This window comes from Vanderwaltozyma polyspora, genomic scaffold (genome assembly GCF_000150035.1).
Source record: "Vanderwaltozyma polyspora DSM 70294 KpolScaffold526 genomic scaffold, whole genome shotgun sequence".
NCBI lineage: Eukaryota > Fungi > Ascomycota > Saccharomycetes > Saccharomycetales > Saccharomycetaceae > Vanderwaltozyma > Vanderwaltozyma polyspora.
Window position 1 is genome coordinate 45,350 of NW_001834655.1, and position 16,705 is coordinate 62,054.

The following is a 16,705-nucleotide window of genomic DNA, read 5'->3' on the forward strand; positions in this document are numbered from 1 at the left end:
GCTAATTAAATAAATAGACATATAAGTAAATTGTATATTTAACAATACAAAGTAAAAATAAACAGTACTATCTCGTAATGCAATGCTTAACGTTAAATGATGTGATAACCATCCTGGATAGATCTAGGTTCAAGTTACTTAGAGAGGGATTTGAAACGACAGTCAGGTTCTCAATTTTTATACTATTAACGAATTCTAAAGCTGAGGAAGATTAGTATGAAAAAGTGAAAAAATATGCTTACTATGATAAAAAAAAAGGCATGATGAAACACACTTCGAATATCAATCGAAGCTGTTTAAGAGGTCACATTGTCTAACAAGCTCATCAATTGAGGAATCATATTTGTATTCTATTGTTATTCAAGTTACAATGTATGGGAAAGGTCCTGTCATTAGGAATAACAATCATGTTATAAGGTGTTTTAGTAGTTCTGTAAAAGCTTCAATAAGGGCTAGTTACAACACACCATTGTTTTCTGGTCATAATAAATGGTCGACTATTAAACATGATAAGATGAAAAATGATAGTGAGAAGAATAAACTGTTCTCCAAGATGGCTAATCAGATTTCCTTAGCTGTGAAGTTAGGTGGTGGTAGTACTGATCCGAATTTAAATGTACGTCTAGCTGCTGCAATGGAAACAGCAGCTAAAAATAACGTCACCAAGAAAGTAATTGAAAATGCTATCAAGAAAGCTTCTGGCACTTCAAATGCTGATAAGAGCCAGATGGAACCTTGTCTTTATGAAGGTATGGGTCCAGGAGGAACTGCTTTTATAGTAGAGGCCTTGACTGATAATAAATCAAGAACAGTTGGTTTAATACGTAGTGCCTTTACAAAAGCTGGAGGTTCCATGACTCCAACCTTATATTTCTTCGATAAGAAAGGTTATGTTGTAATTGAACCTCCAGAAGAATACAATACTGAAGATAAGTTATTGGAAAAAGTATTGGAAGTCGATGGTGTCGAAGATTTGGAAAAAGTCAAACAAGAAGAGAACGAACCGGTGGAAAATATTTTTGAAATCACTACTGATCCAGTGGAAACCAATAACGTTGCACTGTCATTGAAAAAAGATGGATTCAAAATCAATGAAGTTGGTATTGGTTACTTTGCTAAATCTGATATGATCACAGAAATTAAAGATGAAGAAAGTAAAGCTAGATTAACTAAATTTTTAAACGTATTGGACTCGATCGATGATGTGACTTCAATACATAATAACACAATGGAATTCTAAAAGGTCAAGCAAGGTTGTTTGGACATATTTTGATCGACCATAATCACATTTTAATCCAATAAAATTTTTTTTATCACATTTTCATTTAGTATATCACTTGATCTACTGCTTTAATTTTTTTTTTCCACATATGCTTAAAGGTTGACTGACGTTGTTGCAAGATATCGATTCCAAATTAAGATGGTGACAGGTAAGAAAGACAGAGGGATATTATTTTTGTCAAGAAGTAAGACCCATCAAGAGTTTCTCGATATGGATTTCGAACCCATTAATATTCTAAATGCAGATTAATTGGGATATTTATAGAGAGGGATGGTCAATGAATTTTCTGTCTTGACGTTTAAGAATTTTTGTCTTATGGCCAATTTCTGATCTGATCTTACGTGATTATATTTTAGGAATCAGGTTTTAGTTGGTCGACGAATGATGGTCGAAAGGTGATTGGAAAAAAAATATTAATAATAATATTCATTATAGAATGGTGATGTTGTTAGCAACAATTGCCATCTTTCTTAAGTAAAACAAATAAAATTAACGGGCAAAACTTTAAAGTATTTGGGATAGTGAGGAATAGGAGATTGAAACTTGAATCAAAGAGTTGCTGTCATTGATAATTTCTAAAACCTATATTTCTAGAAAGTTATCCACTAGATATAAAACAGCATTACAAAGTTAAAGGTATATCATACCAGGAATATGTTAATGCTATGAATCAAGTAGGTTTATTGAAAAGTATACCATATTTGTTATTTTTTATAGTTTACCCAGTGAAAGTCTCTAGCATAGATCTATCACCAGCTTTTCATGTAAATAGTTCGACACCTACAGTTGAAGCCCATTCAGCAACAAGTATACAATATTCATACATTACACCCGATGTTTATAGTTATAGTATTAGTTTAACAAACGATATTTTTTCTACATCCAAGAGTCATGCTGATTCAAGTTATCAGTCTGATTTAATTAACACGGTTGCTAAATCATCTTCAGAAAATGGTATATTAATACGGACTACAACTACAACTTTGACATCCACTTCTTTTGAATATTCTAGTGTCATGGTGTATACTACAACTATCACATATGACAGTATTACAATTCCATATCCTGAATCGTCATCCGACCTTTTCTCTTCACAGATCACACCATCTACATTAACGACGTCAACTTTATCTGAGTTATCCTCAGATTCAGTTTCAACAATAGATGCATTTGCGTATTTAACATCTTCTGAATCAACTCCAAGTTTCAATTCATACCAGTATTTAACTTACTCAACTGAGTCGAGCTTGAATTTGGCGACAACCATTAATTCAATTCAGACCAGTTCTTTAATAAGTACTTCAACATACCCATTACACAGCTCCATAAAAAGTACTATAAATACGCCAAAATCTTCAAATGTAGTATTAACTTCATCAAATTTCGAATCTGATTCACTGTCACCTTCAGTTACGTCGACTGAGCTAGACACGGATTCATTACAGGTTACACCAACACCATCAGAAACGACTGAATCACTATCTTCTGATAGTGATTATTCTTCTAGTTCTTGGGATGATGACACTGACAGTTATCTAATGACACCAACTTCTAAAATTACTACAATTACAAGTGTCATTAGTGGTCACACAGTTCTTTCAAATCATTATACAACTATTACATATTCCGCAACAGCCAGCAATAATGCAGCTGCAACTCATGGCCAAGGTCTAAGTACAAAGAATCGTAATATTATTATAGGTTGTGTAGTAGGTATTGGAGTCCCATTTCTAATTTCAATTGGTGTTATCATTTTTACATGCTGTTTAAGAAATAAAAGAAATGATTTTATCGATTCTGATGGTAAAGTTGTGACGACTTATAATCCAAACATTTTTGCTACTTGGTGGAGAAAATTAGTTGGTAAGAACACTGATAATGACCTTTATGAATCACCGATACCATTTGAGAATAGTCCACCCCCATTCAACTCTAGAGAGGATGAAATGGTATTGGATAGTGCATACGACAACCATTTTTTAGACAGAGATGGAGGTTTCATTAGTGGTTATGCGTTAGGCAGTGAAAGACATTCCAGAAATCCAACTGACTTGAGATCTAGTACCTTATACAGCTCAAGTCAGGAAGAAATCACCACAGGGAATAACACTCATGAACTAATGATGGAGGAAGAGAAATATTACAACGACAATGACAACGAAAATAACAAATAGATTTAAAAGGGATTAAAACTAAGAATTTGAAGCAAAATAAAAGCAAACAGAACATTCTTATCGTATAGTTATTTTGAATTTTAAGTAGTACGATAAGAAAAAAGTTTAAGAATTTTATTATCTTTTATTTCACTTCATTTCATCTAATTTTTAAACATAATTGATCGATTAAACAGTCTTCCTCCATGTTGAGACCTTCATCATTTCTGAATTCAGACAAGCATGATACGATTAGTATACGAACATTAGCAATGGTATATATCATATAGTTCCGATATGGAGCTATCAACAATCATATTACCATTAAAGATAGATAAATAAATAAATAATTAAATAATTACAACTTTAATAACTCCTATATATGCTAGCTTACTTAATGCATACTACATATTTAACTAAAGACGAAATGTTGGTGAAATATTTCACTCACAAGAACGGTATTAAGAAGCATAAAACTGTAAACATAGAGTTATTTTAAAATGTTAATATGCAATGACAAGACAAGACCTTCCAAAATAATGTTATCTAATCCTTTTTACCCCAGAGTTAGTTTAAAAACAACTCTAGTACTCAGAATACACCACCATTGTTCCAACCCATTCCATTACCATGTACAAAACGTTTTCAGCTTAATATACGTTAACATAAATATCTTACAACTAAGCAAGACAACGAATTGTAGCCAGTAGTAGTTTATACTACCATTCCAATATCGTTCTACAAAATCAAGATATAATATAACAATTTTTTTTACTTGCATCTTCAATTGAACTAGTCTAACATATGATGAGATCTCTTGTACAATTCCCAATTCCCAATGGTTGCTGTTGATGTTGTTATCCCAAGTATCTTGAAGTAACAGCAAGTGTTCAATTCAAAATGTTGCAAAAAGTATACGTAAATTGCTGCAAAACTAGATACTATAACACCGATGAAAATTCCCCCCAACGAGAGGATTATTGAATATCGTTCTTAAACAAATTCTTATATTCTAATGCATCTTACTAGAGTTCTGTCTTGTTCAGCAATGCAGCAATGCGGTAATTCAGCCAATCAACCACTGAGGAAGAGAGAACTGACGATATCAAGATATCTCCAAAGAGAGAAAGTGAACAAAATTGCCTCGAAAGCAAGAACTTGATTTGATGTACGTAAAAAAATACATTTGATATTACAGGTTGCCTTACAACATTGTATTCAGGACCATCCATCTGTTTAATATTACTGTTAAGATATTTGTCCTTCTCTCTTAGTAGAGTTTTAACTTGGTTACAGCAATGGACTTATTTGCAAGCTTGTAGGAAACCACCATGATGGAATAACCCAATTGACAGAAACTATAGCAATTACGTAGTTATGGTTGTCGAAGTTATTGTTATTATTTTTCCTTAACCATCAGTTACCATTGCTGTACCAATGTCAAGCCATCAACTGTCTTGAGGATACCAATTGCTGTAAATTTCTCTGCAACGGTATTAGATAGATATAAGATATAAGATACTTGCAGTGCAATGAGGTCTTGCTTATAGCACTGAATCGTGGGGTATCGTTTCCAACACGTTCGAATAAACAGGGCAAGTACGATTGATATGCTTCAAAAGATGTTGAGTATATGCAAGATCAAGTATGGGTTTAGTTTTTAAATCTAACCTGTCTAATTTCTCGTTCCCAAGATATCTATCTAGTGGACAAATGTTTCTAGAATTGTTTCGTTTAATCCTTGCCTATTCTTATTTCGAATTGTCTTTAAAATACCTAAGACTTGTATTTGTTGGCGTTGTTCTTGTTGAAGTATGGGGTTTGTTTACGATTGGTCCTCATGTGTAAATATATTTCTTTATTGAGTTTAAATTTTTCCCAATTGCTGCATCTTCACCTCTTTATTTCCTATTGTCGTTCCTCTTCAACTTAGTACTATGGTTATTTCAAATTTTAAGTCCATCGATGCATTGGACTCGTAGGTTTTGTTGCATATTGCTGGGATCGGATTTTTATTAATTAGGATTCTCGAACCAGCATAACGGTTTTTTCTTTCGACCTCATTGCCTTCACAAAGTTCCTTGATGTACATTTAATTAATCCGACTCTATAAGGTTGGACAATATGAATGTGTCTGATTATTAGCGGTGTTGAAAACTGTTTTAAGGTTTTTCAAAAGGTCCAATATAATTTTCTTATTGACATGAATAACGTTTGTTTAATAAAAATACGATTATATCACCTTTTTTTATATTACCGACCATCCAATATAGTACCTATAGATATCAACACTCAGTAGATACAGATATGTAACTAACGCCATCCTGTAACATTAAAACAATCAATTTAGTAAATTGATTTAAATTTAAAACATATATAAGGGTTCGATATTTCGATGATAAAATAAAATCAAGATGTTTCGTTTGTCTCATCTTTGTTATTATAACATATAAAAACCATCATCGATCAACTCAAAAGATCAAATATTCTTATTGATATTAATCCTACCTATATCAATTCAAGTTTTTAGAAACTTATTCCATTAATTTTACTTTATTCAAATACAATTTTAGCAATGTCTTATCCAGAATACTTCCAAGGTATCGGTGTTGTCGACAAGGATAACTGGACCCACCCAAAGCATGTTTCTTATGCTGCCAAAGAATTCAAAGAATGTGATGTTGATATTGAAATTGAAGCTTGTGGTGTCTGTGGTTCTGATATCCACTGTGCTTCTGGTGACTGGGGTGAAAGACGTGATAAATTAGTTGTAGGCCATGAAGTTATTGGTCGTGTCATCAAATTAGGCCCAGAGTGTCACACTGGTTTGAAAATTGGTGATCGTGTTGGTGTTGGTGCCCAAGTTGCATCCTGTTTAGATTGTGAACGTTGTGAACATGACAATGAACCATACTGTCCTAAATTTGTCACTACTTATAATCAAGCTTATCCAGATGGATATATCTCTCAAGGTGGTTACGCTTCTCATATTAGAGTCCATGAACATTTCGTTATTCCAGTTCCAGAGAAGATTCCTACCCATCTAGCTGCTCCATTATTATGTGGTGGTATTACTGTCTACTCTCCATTAGTTAGAGGTGGTTGTGCCCCAGGTAAGAAGGTTGGTATTGTCGGTATCGGTGGTATTGGTCATATGGGTATTCTATTTGCCAAGGCAATGGGTGCTGAAGTATATGCCTTCTCTCGTCATGAAAACAAGAGAGAAGATTCTATGAAGTTGGGTGCTGACCATTATATTGCTACTTTAGAAGAAGAAGGCTGGACTGAAAAATATTTCAATTCCTTAGATGTCATGATTTTATGTGCTTCATCTTTATCTCAAATCAATTTGGATGATCTAATTAAGGTCATGAAAGTTGAAGGTAAGATTATTTCTATTTGTGTGCCAGAAAATGACGAAATGATGATTGTTAAACCATTAGGTTTATTAGGTGTCTATGTCTCTAATAGTTTGTTGGGTTCCAGAAAGGAATTGTTGGAATTATTACATATGGTTGCTGAAAAGGATATTAAGATCTGGGTCGAAAAGCTACCAGTAGGTGAAGCTGGTGTCTCTGAAGCCTTTATTAGAATGAAGAAAGGTGATGTTAGATATAGATTCACTTTGACTGATTTTGATAAAGAATTTCCAAAGAACTAATGAATTTTATTCTTTATTATGACTTTTTATTACGACACCGAACTTATAAATATATTATGAATATACGCATTATTTGTTATTACACAATTAGTAATTGTACGAGTTTAGACTCTAATTTAATTTATTTTTATTTTATATAATCTCTATTTTGTATTTATGAATTTAATATCTCTAATTTCTATTAAAATATTAATTGTGCAAAGTATTTTATTATTTCTTATTTTATTAAAAGCTGATATTATTAATTATATTATTCAAAGCCAACAAATAGTTCGTTAATTTGTTTAATGACATCAATATGCAAAATTTCACCCTTTCTAGTGATCAATGAACCTTTCTTGTACATTTCTGGTTCGTTATTATAGTTTATACCACATTCAGTGAATAAAATCTCTTGTTTATCATTGCTGAATGTACCCATTAACTTTTTCTCAGCCTCTTGGGCAGTTAACCCACATATTTGGATCAATTGCCAAAATGCAGTATTGTATAAGTTATTGATATGGGTGTCGACGAATCTCCAACTTAGATAGTCCTTGATAATTTGGATATTAGGATATACTACACATCTGGAATCAAAAAATGGTAGATACTTATGGTTTAGTGGAGTATCTGGAAAGAATTTTGGCCATAATGCAACATAATTCGAAGTGAATAAAGAAACGAAGAGGGTGGAGAGCTTTTCTGATCTTCGTCTATATAGAGTGGTATCCTTTTTTAATATAAATGAATATTCATCACTTTCACCAAATGCTACTATCATATCAGTTTTATAGTGTAATACAACATTCTTAGCACAAGCGTTCATCAATTTTAAAGCTCTTTCATCATTGGGTTTAGCAAAATCATAGAATTTAGAAAACTCATGAAATTTTTTACCATCAATTCTTACAACTATATAGGTCTGTGGTAATAGAGTATCATGAGTTTCGAATTGTTTAACATATTCGAATCTTGAGTTTGCCATCGTTTGATTATATCTCTAGCTTCCACTTTTATATCAGAAGAAGTTTAATTTGCAACTTTCAACTCATCGCAGCTTTTTAAACATCCCAATTGATAAATCAGTAACAATAGGAAGAAAATTTAAAGACTTACATTCTATGCAGGGGGGGGGCACTGTAATTCCATTCTCTATAATCTGGGAATCAAGATATAATTGGCAGCACATGGATGAACTGGATCAAGACTTTGTAAGTATTAAAACTCGATTTACGTGGATGATCCAAGAATAATTTAACAGCAAGAAATATCTAGAGTAGTATTCAAGAAAATGAATATTTGAAGAAAAGATGTCAGAAATATGAGCTTGGTAAAATGGTTATCTTCCTGTATGTTCAGAAGCAGAACTGAAAAATAAAGTTTTATCATCATTTAAATTTCTTCAAACATTATGGTTGATTAAGAAAAAAAACACTAATTCCCGTTGAACTAGTCAAACTTAATCATTGATATGTAATAGAATATACAATTGCAAAAACAAATCAATTTCCAATGATACCATTTAAGTAACCCCGGTTAGGATAAACTAAAAGTCAGATGGTGATGCATGTTATTATCCTGAGCACATATTCAAAGAATCATCGCTGGATATAAAAAGACAATGTGGTTGTCTATTCATCAGTTGAAAGTATCATTGAAAGTGTATGATAAGTCGATACAAAATGTAGTTAATAACATATCAATGATGAAACATGTACTCATGTTTCACGTTCGCATAAAACGAGCCAAAGGGAACTAAAATTCGCCGAGACTATCTATCATGGTGGAGATGGGTAATTATATATCGAAACAGTTAAGATCATAAACGAAGAATTCCTAAATAACAATATGTCCTGCATATACTTCCTCAGTAAAGGGGGACCATCCGAAGACGGTCCTATAATGTTCATAATCATATTCTTAAGTTCAGATACTAATTAAAGAAAGATACAAAGTCATCAATAAATGTAATATCTAAGAGATAAAAAGATAAAGAATCCCCCACTGCTGCCTAGCAGTCAAAATAAAATAACGTTAAGATAATTATAATTATCCTGAAAAAGGAAATCCTTAAATTTTTGACTTAGATAACAAACACAACAACAATTGTGCATTCTATTGCCACTCCGCCTTGACAAACTAGACTCGACACTCCTTGATTGTCTCCATATCAACTAACAATGCTTAAAAAGTAAGAGCTATTGTTAAATCAAACCGGAAACAAATAGATCTATAACAGTTTCGAATTCGAAATACTTTAACATTCACAATTCTTTCTCGATTTCCGTCTTGTTTAAATACTCGTTCGAATTTTGAAAATTTCGAATTACGAAGAAAAATTTTCTTTGTTGTCATTGTATACGTATGGTATTTGTACCATGTTAGGGCATTTGTGGCTGTTGTTTGTTGCACGTGTTTGTCACGTTGTTTGCACGTGTTTGTGTATATGGTATTGTGACACAGTGTTAAGAATGAGATGAGATGAGGTGAAGTTACGACACGAACAAAGAACAAGAACAAGAACAAGAACCAGTGAGGTGGTGGCTAAGACTGATGGGTTACTCATTTAATTCTATTTCAATTGGGTTAAGCTGAGTTGAGTTGAGGGAAAGGCAGACATTTTGGGAGATGCTACAGGTTGGTTTATTTTTATTAAATTAAAATTAAAACAAAGCTAAAATAAATTAGATCTATTCGGAAGCAACAGCTCTGGTGTAGATAGCCTGTTTGGAGTGTTTAGAAACGGCTTTGATTATACCTTGTTTTTCTAAGTCTCTCAAGGCAACTCTGGCTAAAGAGCCACCAATCTTTAATCTGTCAACCAAGACAGAGACAGAAACATATCTGAAAGTTGGAACTTCTTTCAAGATTCTGTCGTATTTTTCTTGGTCTAAGATAACAGCATGCTTGGCCTTGTCCTTGTGAGCCTTCTTGGACCACTTCTTTTTGGACTTCTTACCACCAGCCATAGCGGCAGCAGCTTTAGCAGCTTTTGACAATTGTTGCTTTGGAGGCATGATTCTACTTTAAAAGGACTTTGAAATCTATCAGTTAGTATTCATTATCAAATTTCGTCCACATTTTCACAGATATACTATAGATTAACTAACTAAAACAGCCCCTTTGCATGGTCTCTTGAATTTAAACCCCCCACTATCGATCTCAAATATTTATTAAAAGTGAACCGTGAAAGTGTGATAACTTTCTATAACAAATCTGAAAATGTCAATCATATATACAGATGGTTACATACCCTAAAACTGTTCTTGGATCACTTAGAACTCAATATCAATTACGAACTTACCCAATTATATCCAATTGAAGTATATTGATGCTTTACTAGGACATCTTTTAATCTTTAACCTTTGCTTAAGGCTTGCTTACTTACCTATTCCCACTACAATTCACCAAGTTTTTCCTCACACATTGCGCAACAAAAAGATACTTCCTCAACGAGTATCACTGTCCTTCTTTACACGTACAATCTACGAACAAGCAAGGTACTGACTGGCAGTGGGTAATGAATCGAAATATGCGTTCACACCAAATCAAATCTAAATTACACTTCAAACACATCATACAAACCTGAATTAACGTGATATACTAGCCCCATCGACAATTCTGACAAGATATAACTGGATCAAGCAATTACAATTACTATTACTATTACTTCTTTTCGTATTACATATACGTCTATATGAATATAATCATAGTACTGGACGAATTGACCTATTGCAGAGGCAGGAGCTATTCCTTAATCGAATATATATTTATATAATGGAAACTCATGGTCTTATATGAATATTGTGCAGTTTATTGCATGTTATATATTTAAATGTCATCAGAATGCAATAGTATTGTTGGACTATATCCGATATGGTGACCGTTCTTATTAGTAGTAACTAAGTTTAACTGAGAAGATAGTAATTTTTCAATATAGTCATGTGATATTCACATGTTCGCGCAAATTCAATTTTTGGACGTTTTCTGTTTGTTGCCTGATCTCTCAGAGAAGTCGCGTAGTTTAACCATTTCTTATTATGAATTTTCCTTTCTGTGCGTTTGGGGGTATACACCACAAGACTTAGGGAAAAAATGCTGGACAAACTACATTAGATAATAAGTGATGAACAGGTTTATCTACCTTCAAATGTATGTGGTGTCTGGCTTTTGTAGTCACTTTTATGTACTACCTTCTTTCCAAATTTCTTGTTTTACAAACACTCAAATAGATAATCGATTCTATTACACTCGTATGTTACAAATAACAGTAATAGAGTTCATTAAAGCATGAAGTTATAAGATAAATATTGTTTATGTCAGCTGGATTATGGTCAAAACATTTAGCTTATTATTTCAACAAATTAGCAAGCGCCGTGGCGCAGTGGAAGCGCGCAGGGCTCATAACCCTGATGTCCTCGGATCGAAACCGAGCGGCGCTAATTTTCTTTTTTAATATTTTTTTTTGACCACTCATTTCACCTCTTCAATGATATGTATAGAGAGAAGCTTCAAACTCAAGTGTCTGTCAATCACAATGAAATGGACTTGAACACACTATCCATACTATCTATCATTTGGCTTTTTATCACAACTGAATTTTCTGTAAATGCATTTAAGACAATGATTAAGCTGTTGTTGTATTACTTGGATAGCGATAATGAATTAGTGTCTCTGAAAGTGATCCAACCAAATATTGATATAAATGAAGCAAATGACACACAGAAATAATCATAATATATTAAATAAATATGAGAATAATGATAGTGACAAACCATGCCACTTTATTGCAGCAATTGCACTTGATATAGAGTATATAGTCTCTATATAGTTTTTGCCCTGTAGTTGCAGATGACAAAAATATGGGTTTACAACAAAGGTACAGGCACCAAATGTATTAATACTATTTAAATATTATTTTGATGGTGTAATTCATATGATTATCACCATATTAAATAGAATACTCACAAAGTTGACTCAAATAGAATTTGGACACTCATTTTATTGTTTGTAAATTTTATTGTTTAGCCAAAACATAGTGTATTTCAAAGAAGGACTATCAATAAAATGATATGGAATGTTTTAAAAACAATACATATAAATGGAACTGCTAAATCCACTGCTACAAACTTCCAATTTACCAAGAACCAAACCTCTAGTAGGTACAAAGTATTCACACCCTAAAATTTGGAGTACAATTCTTAACCAATAGAATATCAATGTCGTTCAGAAATTGCCAGGCTTACTTGAACCAAAAGATACGAAATCCAATAAATATCCAACTTGTTATTTCTGTAAAACTCATAAAATGATTTAATGTCTAATCAGCTCTTTACAACAATGAGCTTACTTTTATTAATCTTACCATTTCATGACATTTTAACAGACTGTCATTTCATCTCATCTCTGATCGCTCCGGTTAAAAAATGTTGCAGATATTTAAATTTTAATCAGTTTTAAACCAAACTCATCTCAATTTGACAAGCTGAGGCAGGTCAACCAGACCAATTGGGGCCGCATTCATCAAGATTATTAATTATATATATGTTCATCAAATTGTTGCTCAACTAATTTTATTGATACTATGTCTAATGTTCCTAAAGACCACGATGATGATCTAATATCAAAGGGTAGTAAAAGTATTAAAGATTTAAAACATAGTAATACTAAACCTTTAAGAAGGAAGGTTGGTAAGTCTACCACTACAGGAACCAATGGTAGGAAACGTAATCATAGCACAGGGAATATTTTCAGGTTTCTGTTACAGGAAGTGAATCATTCTTTGAATGTAAATGAAGTTGAAGAAGACGAGGATGAGAATAGTATACAAGATTATGAATTAGAACAATTGATTAATATGTTCAGTATTCCTTTGCATTTAGAAAAATTCATGCTTTTAACATTGTTAGCGTCTTTTGATTGCTATTTATATTATTTTACAATATTACCTATACGTTTAGTACATGGTGTATTTTTAGATTTAACTCAAGCTTCAAATAATAGAGCTTCAAGAACTAGAAAAGAAAGATTAATCATGTTTCTCATTATAACTGCATCAATTTTATTAACAAGATTAGATACTTCAAAAGTTTATCATAATATTAAAAGGCAAAGTGCCGTTAAATTATACATGTTATACAGTGTATTGGATATGGGGGACAAGATGTTAGCTACTCTAGGCCAAAGTTTATTATCTGTAGTACTATCCATCAAGGGACAGAAAAGGATAATATTACAAAAGGCAATTTTTGCAGCACTAAGTTTATGTTATTTAGTCGCCCATGGTTATGTTTTAATTTATCAAACTGTTTCATTAAATGTCGCAGTCAATTCATACTCCAATTCTCTATTGACGTTGCTTTTATCGATTCAATTCTCAGAAATGAAATCTTCAGTGTTTAAAAAATTTGATAAAGAAGGATTATTCCAAATATCAATATCTGACGTCGTAGAGAGATTTCAAGTCATTGTTTTTCTGATGATAATTTCGATCAGAAATTTAGTAGCAAGGGCCGGTTCAATAGCTACAGTTATTCCAACTTCATGGACGTTACACACAACATCCTCTGTGGTGATAGGTGTATTGTGCGGTCCAATGGTTAGTGTCATAGGTAGTGAGCTAATAGTAGATTGGGCAAAACATGCATATATTATAAAATTTAATAGAATGAGACCAAGAATATATCGCAAATTTTTTTATATCATCTATAAAGATCATGTTGCAGGATTACAAAAATATCAAGACAGATTAGGATTACCATTACCAGCATTAACAGTACTATTTCTGGTCATGATCAGACCCGCAGTGATCCAAGCATTACCGACATCTTCAATCCTGTTAACATTTTTGACAGTAATAGGAGGGTTTTTGTTTTTAGTAATACTGAAATACACAACACATTTAACACTATTAAAATGGGGGAAAAGCATACGAAAAGAAATGATCAGAGAAAGAATCGACATTGCTGTCACAGAAAGAGAGTACGTACCAGGCCAATTAGCCAGCGGGATAGGTAAAGTTGACGAATCCACATTACGAATAATATACCAAGACAATAACGACCATTCAATACTGACATCACCACCGCCAACACCGACACCGACACCAACAGCAACTGGTAACCACACAAACATAATTTCACAGACATTGAACGAAAAGAGAAAGAAGAAAGATGACAAGAACCCTCGTTCATTAGAAGATGTCACAAGATATAAGATGGTATCAAAGCAAATATGGTAAATGCAAAATTTCCCATCCACCATCGAAACAATAGCATCTAGAACTTAATCTACCATTACTAAAATAACCCAAGTAGTTTAAATATAAGTTATCATCACATTACTCTACATATCGTAATCCATCATCAATTTGCTCTTGCCAAATGTCGTGAGCTTGTCGTTATGGAAATATTTCGGATCTCTATGTCATAGTGAAGCCAAAGCTTAACTATACGTAATGAAAAAATATCGATATCTAACAAGAAAATGAGGTTGGAAAAGTTGACCATGAGCAAAAAGTTTCAGATGTAAATGTAAATGTAAATATAAGTATATAAGGATGTGGATATGATGTTGATTGAGTCTTGGTTATTCTTGTAGTCTTTTTTTGTTTGTAGAGTTTAGTTATCCAGGTAGGTTTTCTGTTTTTATCGATCCAAAGATGTCCTTGTTGAGGCTGGTTTTGGGTTCTGGACTCAGAGGAACTGTTAAATCTAGTAATGTGTTATTTAAAGGTATATCTAGAGGAGTTCCATCTTTGATGGTGAATGGTAAGAATGTTTCTAATGTTATGAGGGAATTGAGGTTTGTTCGTTCTTTGAATACTACTAGAATTTTGAAAAACGCTAGTGTTGCTTCTTCTAGTATTTTAGAACAAAGTGCTAAATCTTCTATTGGTGGTAAGAAGAAGATTCTATTCTCTTCTAAATCTGTTGCCTATTGGTTAATGGGTACTTCTGGTTTGGTTTTTGGTATTGTTATTTTAGGTGGTTTGACAAGACTGACAGAATCTGGGTTAAGTATTGTTGAATGGAAACCTGTTACTGGTGCTATTCCCCCTTGGACTCAAGAGGAATGGGAAGCTGAATTTGAAAAATATAAATCATCTCCTGAATTCCAGCAATTGAACTCTCATATCGACTTAGATGACTTTAAGTTCATCTTCTTTATGGAATGGTTCCATAGATTATGGGGCCGTGCCATTGGTGCTGTTTTCATCCTACCTGCAATTTATTTCGCTGTCAGCAAGAAGGCTTCTCCTCATGCTAACAAGAGAATCTTTGGTTTGACTTGTTTATTGGGTTTGCAAGGTGTCATCGGTTGGTGGATGGTTTACTCAGGTTTGGATCAACAACAACTGGACGCTAGAAAATCAAAACCAACTGTTTCTCAATATAGATTGACTACTCATTTAGGTGCTGCTTTCTTATTATATATGGGTATGATCTGGACTGGTTTCAACATTTTGAGAGAAAACAAATGGGTTAGAAATCCAAAAGAAGCTATGTCAATTTTCAAACAATTAGATGGTTCACCAGCTGGTAAGATTAGAAAAGCGGCTATCTTGGTCCTAGCTTTTACCTTCTTTACTGCCATGTCTGGTGGTATGGTTGCTGGTTTGGATGCTGGTTTAATCTATAACAGTTTCCCAAAGATGGGTGAACATTGGGTTCCAAATTCTCGTGAATTAATGGATCCAAGTTATGCCCGTACTGAAGATAAGAGTGATCTATGGTGGAGAAATTTATTAGAAAACCCAACTACCGTCCAATTGGTCCATAGAATCTTGGGTTGCTCAGCTTTTCTTGCCGTATTTGGTTTACACATGATGTGTAGTAAGAACAAGACTGCTATCCCAAAAAATGCCAATACTATGGTTCATGCTATGATGGGTTTGGTTACTTTACAAGTTGCCTTAGGTATCTCCACCATCATCTACATTGTCCCAATTCCATTGGCCGCTGCTCATCAAGCTGGTGCATTGGCTCTGTTTACCAGTTCGATCTTATTCGCTGCTCAATTAAGAAAGCCAAGATTACCTGTTAGAAATGTCATTTCTGTCTTGGCGGATAAGGCTGCTTCTCAGCCTGGTAGCAAGATTTTGAGAGAAACATCCAAACTTGCTAAATAGATTGGTTCAACGCCAGATGCCATACAATACTTGTATTTATATTTATGACAGTTATTCTCTGTAAATATATCTTTTTCTTTTCTCTTCTTCAGATATTTCATATATATTGATATCTATAAATGTTTTTAAATTATAATTATTTATTTACTCTAATGTTATGAGTTTATTCTAATATATATTCTAATAAATTTTATATCAGGACAATTCTTGCATATATAATAATTCAAGACCAACAATAAGTTCTTAAATCTTCCATAAAACAACCAATACCTAACAGAATTTTAATTGAAAAACTCCACAAGAAACCTAAAAAATTATACTATAGAATAGTACCAGCCTTTACTTCCATAAGACAAAAATAAACTATCCAGACTCATTTATAATCCACATTTGTTGTCACCTTTCCATCACTTTCTTTTTTTCAATATATTTAAAGGGCCCTTTCCAATGCTTTAAAAATGGAAGTACTTGATCTTAGTTAAAAATCATCTATAAGA

At 33.0% G+C, this 16,705-nt stretch overlaps 7 protein-coding genes and 1 non-coding gene across 8 annotated transcripts; 6 read left to right on the forward strand and 2 right to left on the reverse strand.

The window, feature by feature from the left end:
- Positions 1–370: 370 nt before the first annotated feature.
- Positions 371–1,240, forward strand: DPC29 (post-initiation translation factor DPC29; the record flags this gene model as incomplete). Its single annotated transcript, XM_001644571.1, has 1 exon — positions 371–1,240. One exon carries the CDS (start codon positions 371–373, stop codon positions 1,238–1,240), a length of 870 nt encoding a protein of 289 aa, XP_001644621.1.
- A 707-nt stretch (positions 1,241–1,947) lies between these two features.
- On the forward strand, positions 1,948–3,456 carry MTL1 (Mtl1p; the record flags this gene model as incomplete). The annotated part of the gene is made up of 1 exon (XM_001644572.1): positions 1,948–3,456. One exon carries the CDS (start codon positions 1,948–1,950, stop codon positions 3,454–3,456), a length of 1,509 nt encoding a protein of 502 aa, XP_001644622.1.
- A 2,554-nt stretch (positions 3,457–6,010) lies between these two features.
- Kpol_526p18 (NAD(P)-dependent alcohol dehydrogenase) lies at positions 6,011–7,096 on the forward strand (the record flags this gene model as incomplete). The annotated part of the gene is made up of 1 exon (XM_001644573.1): positions 6,011–7,096. The coding sequence occupies one exon, from the start codon at positions 6,011–6,013 to the stop codon at positions 7,094–7,096; it is 1,086 nt and encodes a 361-aa protein (XP_001644623.1).
- Positions 7,097–7,346: 250 nt separating this feature from the next.
- On the reverse strand, positions 7,347–8,063 carry THG1 (tRNA guanylyltransferase; the record flags this gene model as incomplete). The annotated part of the gene is made up of 1 exon (XM_001644574.1): positions 7,347–8,063. One exon carries the CDS (start codon positions 8,061–8,063, stop codon positions 7,347–7,349), a length of 717 nt encoding a protein of 238 aa, XP_001644624.1.
- A 1,705-nt stretch (positions 8,064–9,768) lies between these two features.
- Positions 9,769–10,095, reverse strand: RPS25A (40S ribosomal protein eS25; the record flags this gene model as incomplete). The annotated part of the gene is made up of 1 exon (XM_001644575.1): positions 9,769–10,095. One exon carries the CDS (start codon positions 10,093–10,095, stop codon positions 9,769–9,771), a length of 327 nt encoding a protein of 108 aa, XP_001644625.1.
- A 1,353-nt stretch (positions 10,096–11,448) lies between these two features.
- Kpol_526trna3 lies at positions 11,449–11,520 on the forward strand. Its single transcript has one exon. It is a non-coding gene; the product is annotated as a tRNA-Met (tRNA).
- Positions 11,521–12,662: 1,142 nt separating this feature from the next.
- Positions 12,663–14,318, forward strand: EMP65 (Emp65p; the record flags this gene model as incomplete). The annotated part of the gene is made up of 1 exon (XM_001644576.1): positions 12,663–14,318. One exon carries the CDS (start codon positions 12,663–12,665, stop codon positions 14,316–14,318), a length of 1,656 nt encoding a protein of 551 aa, XP_001644626.1.
- Positions 14,319–14,738: 420 nt separating this feature from the next.
- On the forward strand, positions 14,739–16,208 carry COX15 (Cox15p; the record flags this gene model as incomplete). The annotated part of the gene is made up of 1 exon (XM_001644577.1): positions 14,739–16,208. The coding sequence occupies one exon, from the start codon at positions 14,739–14,741 to the stop codon at positions 16,206–16,208; it is 1,470 nt and encodes a 489-aa protein (XP_001644627.1).
- Between the last annotated feature and the right edge of the window lie 497 nt (positions 16,209–16,705).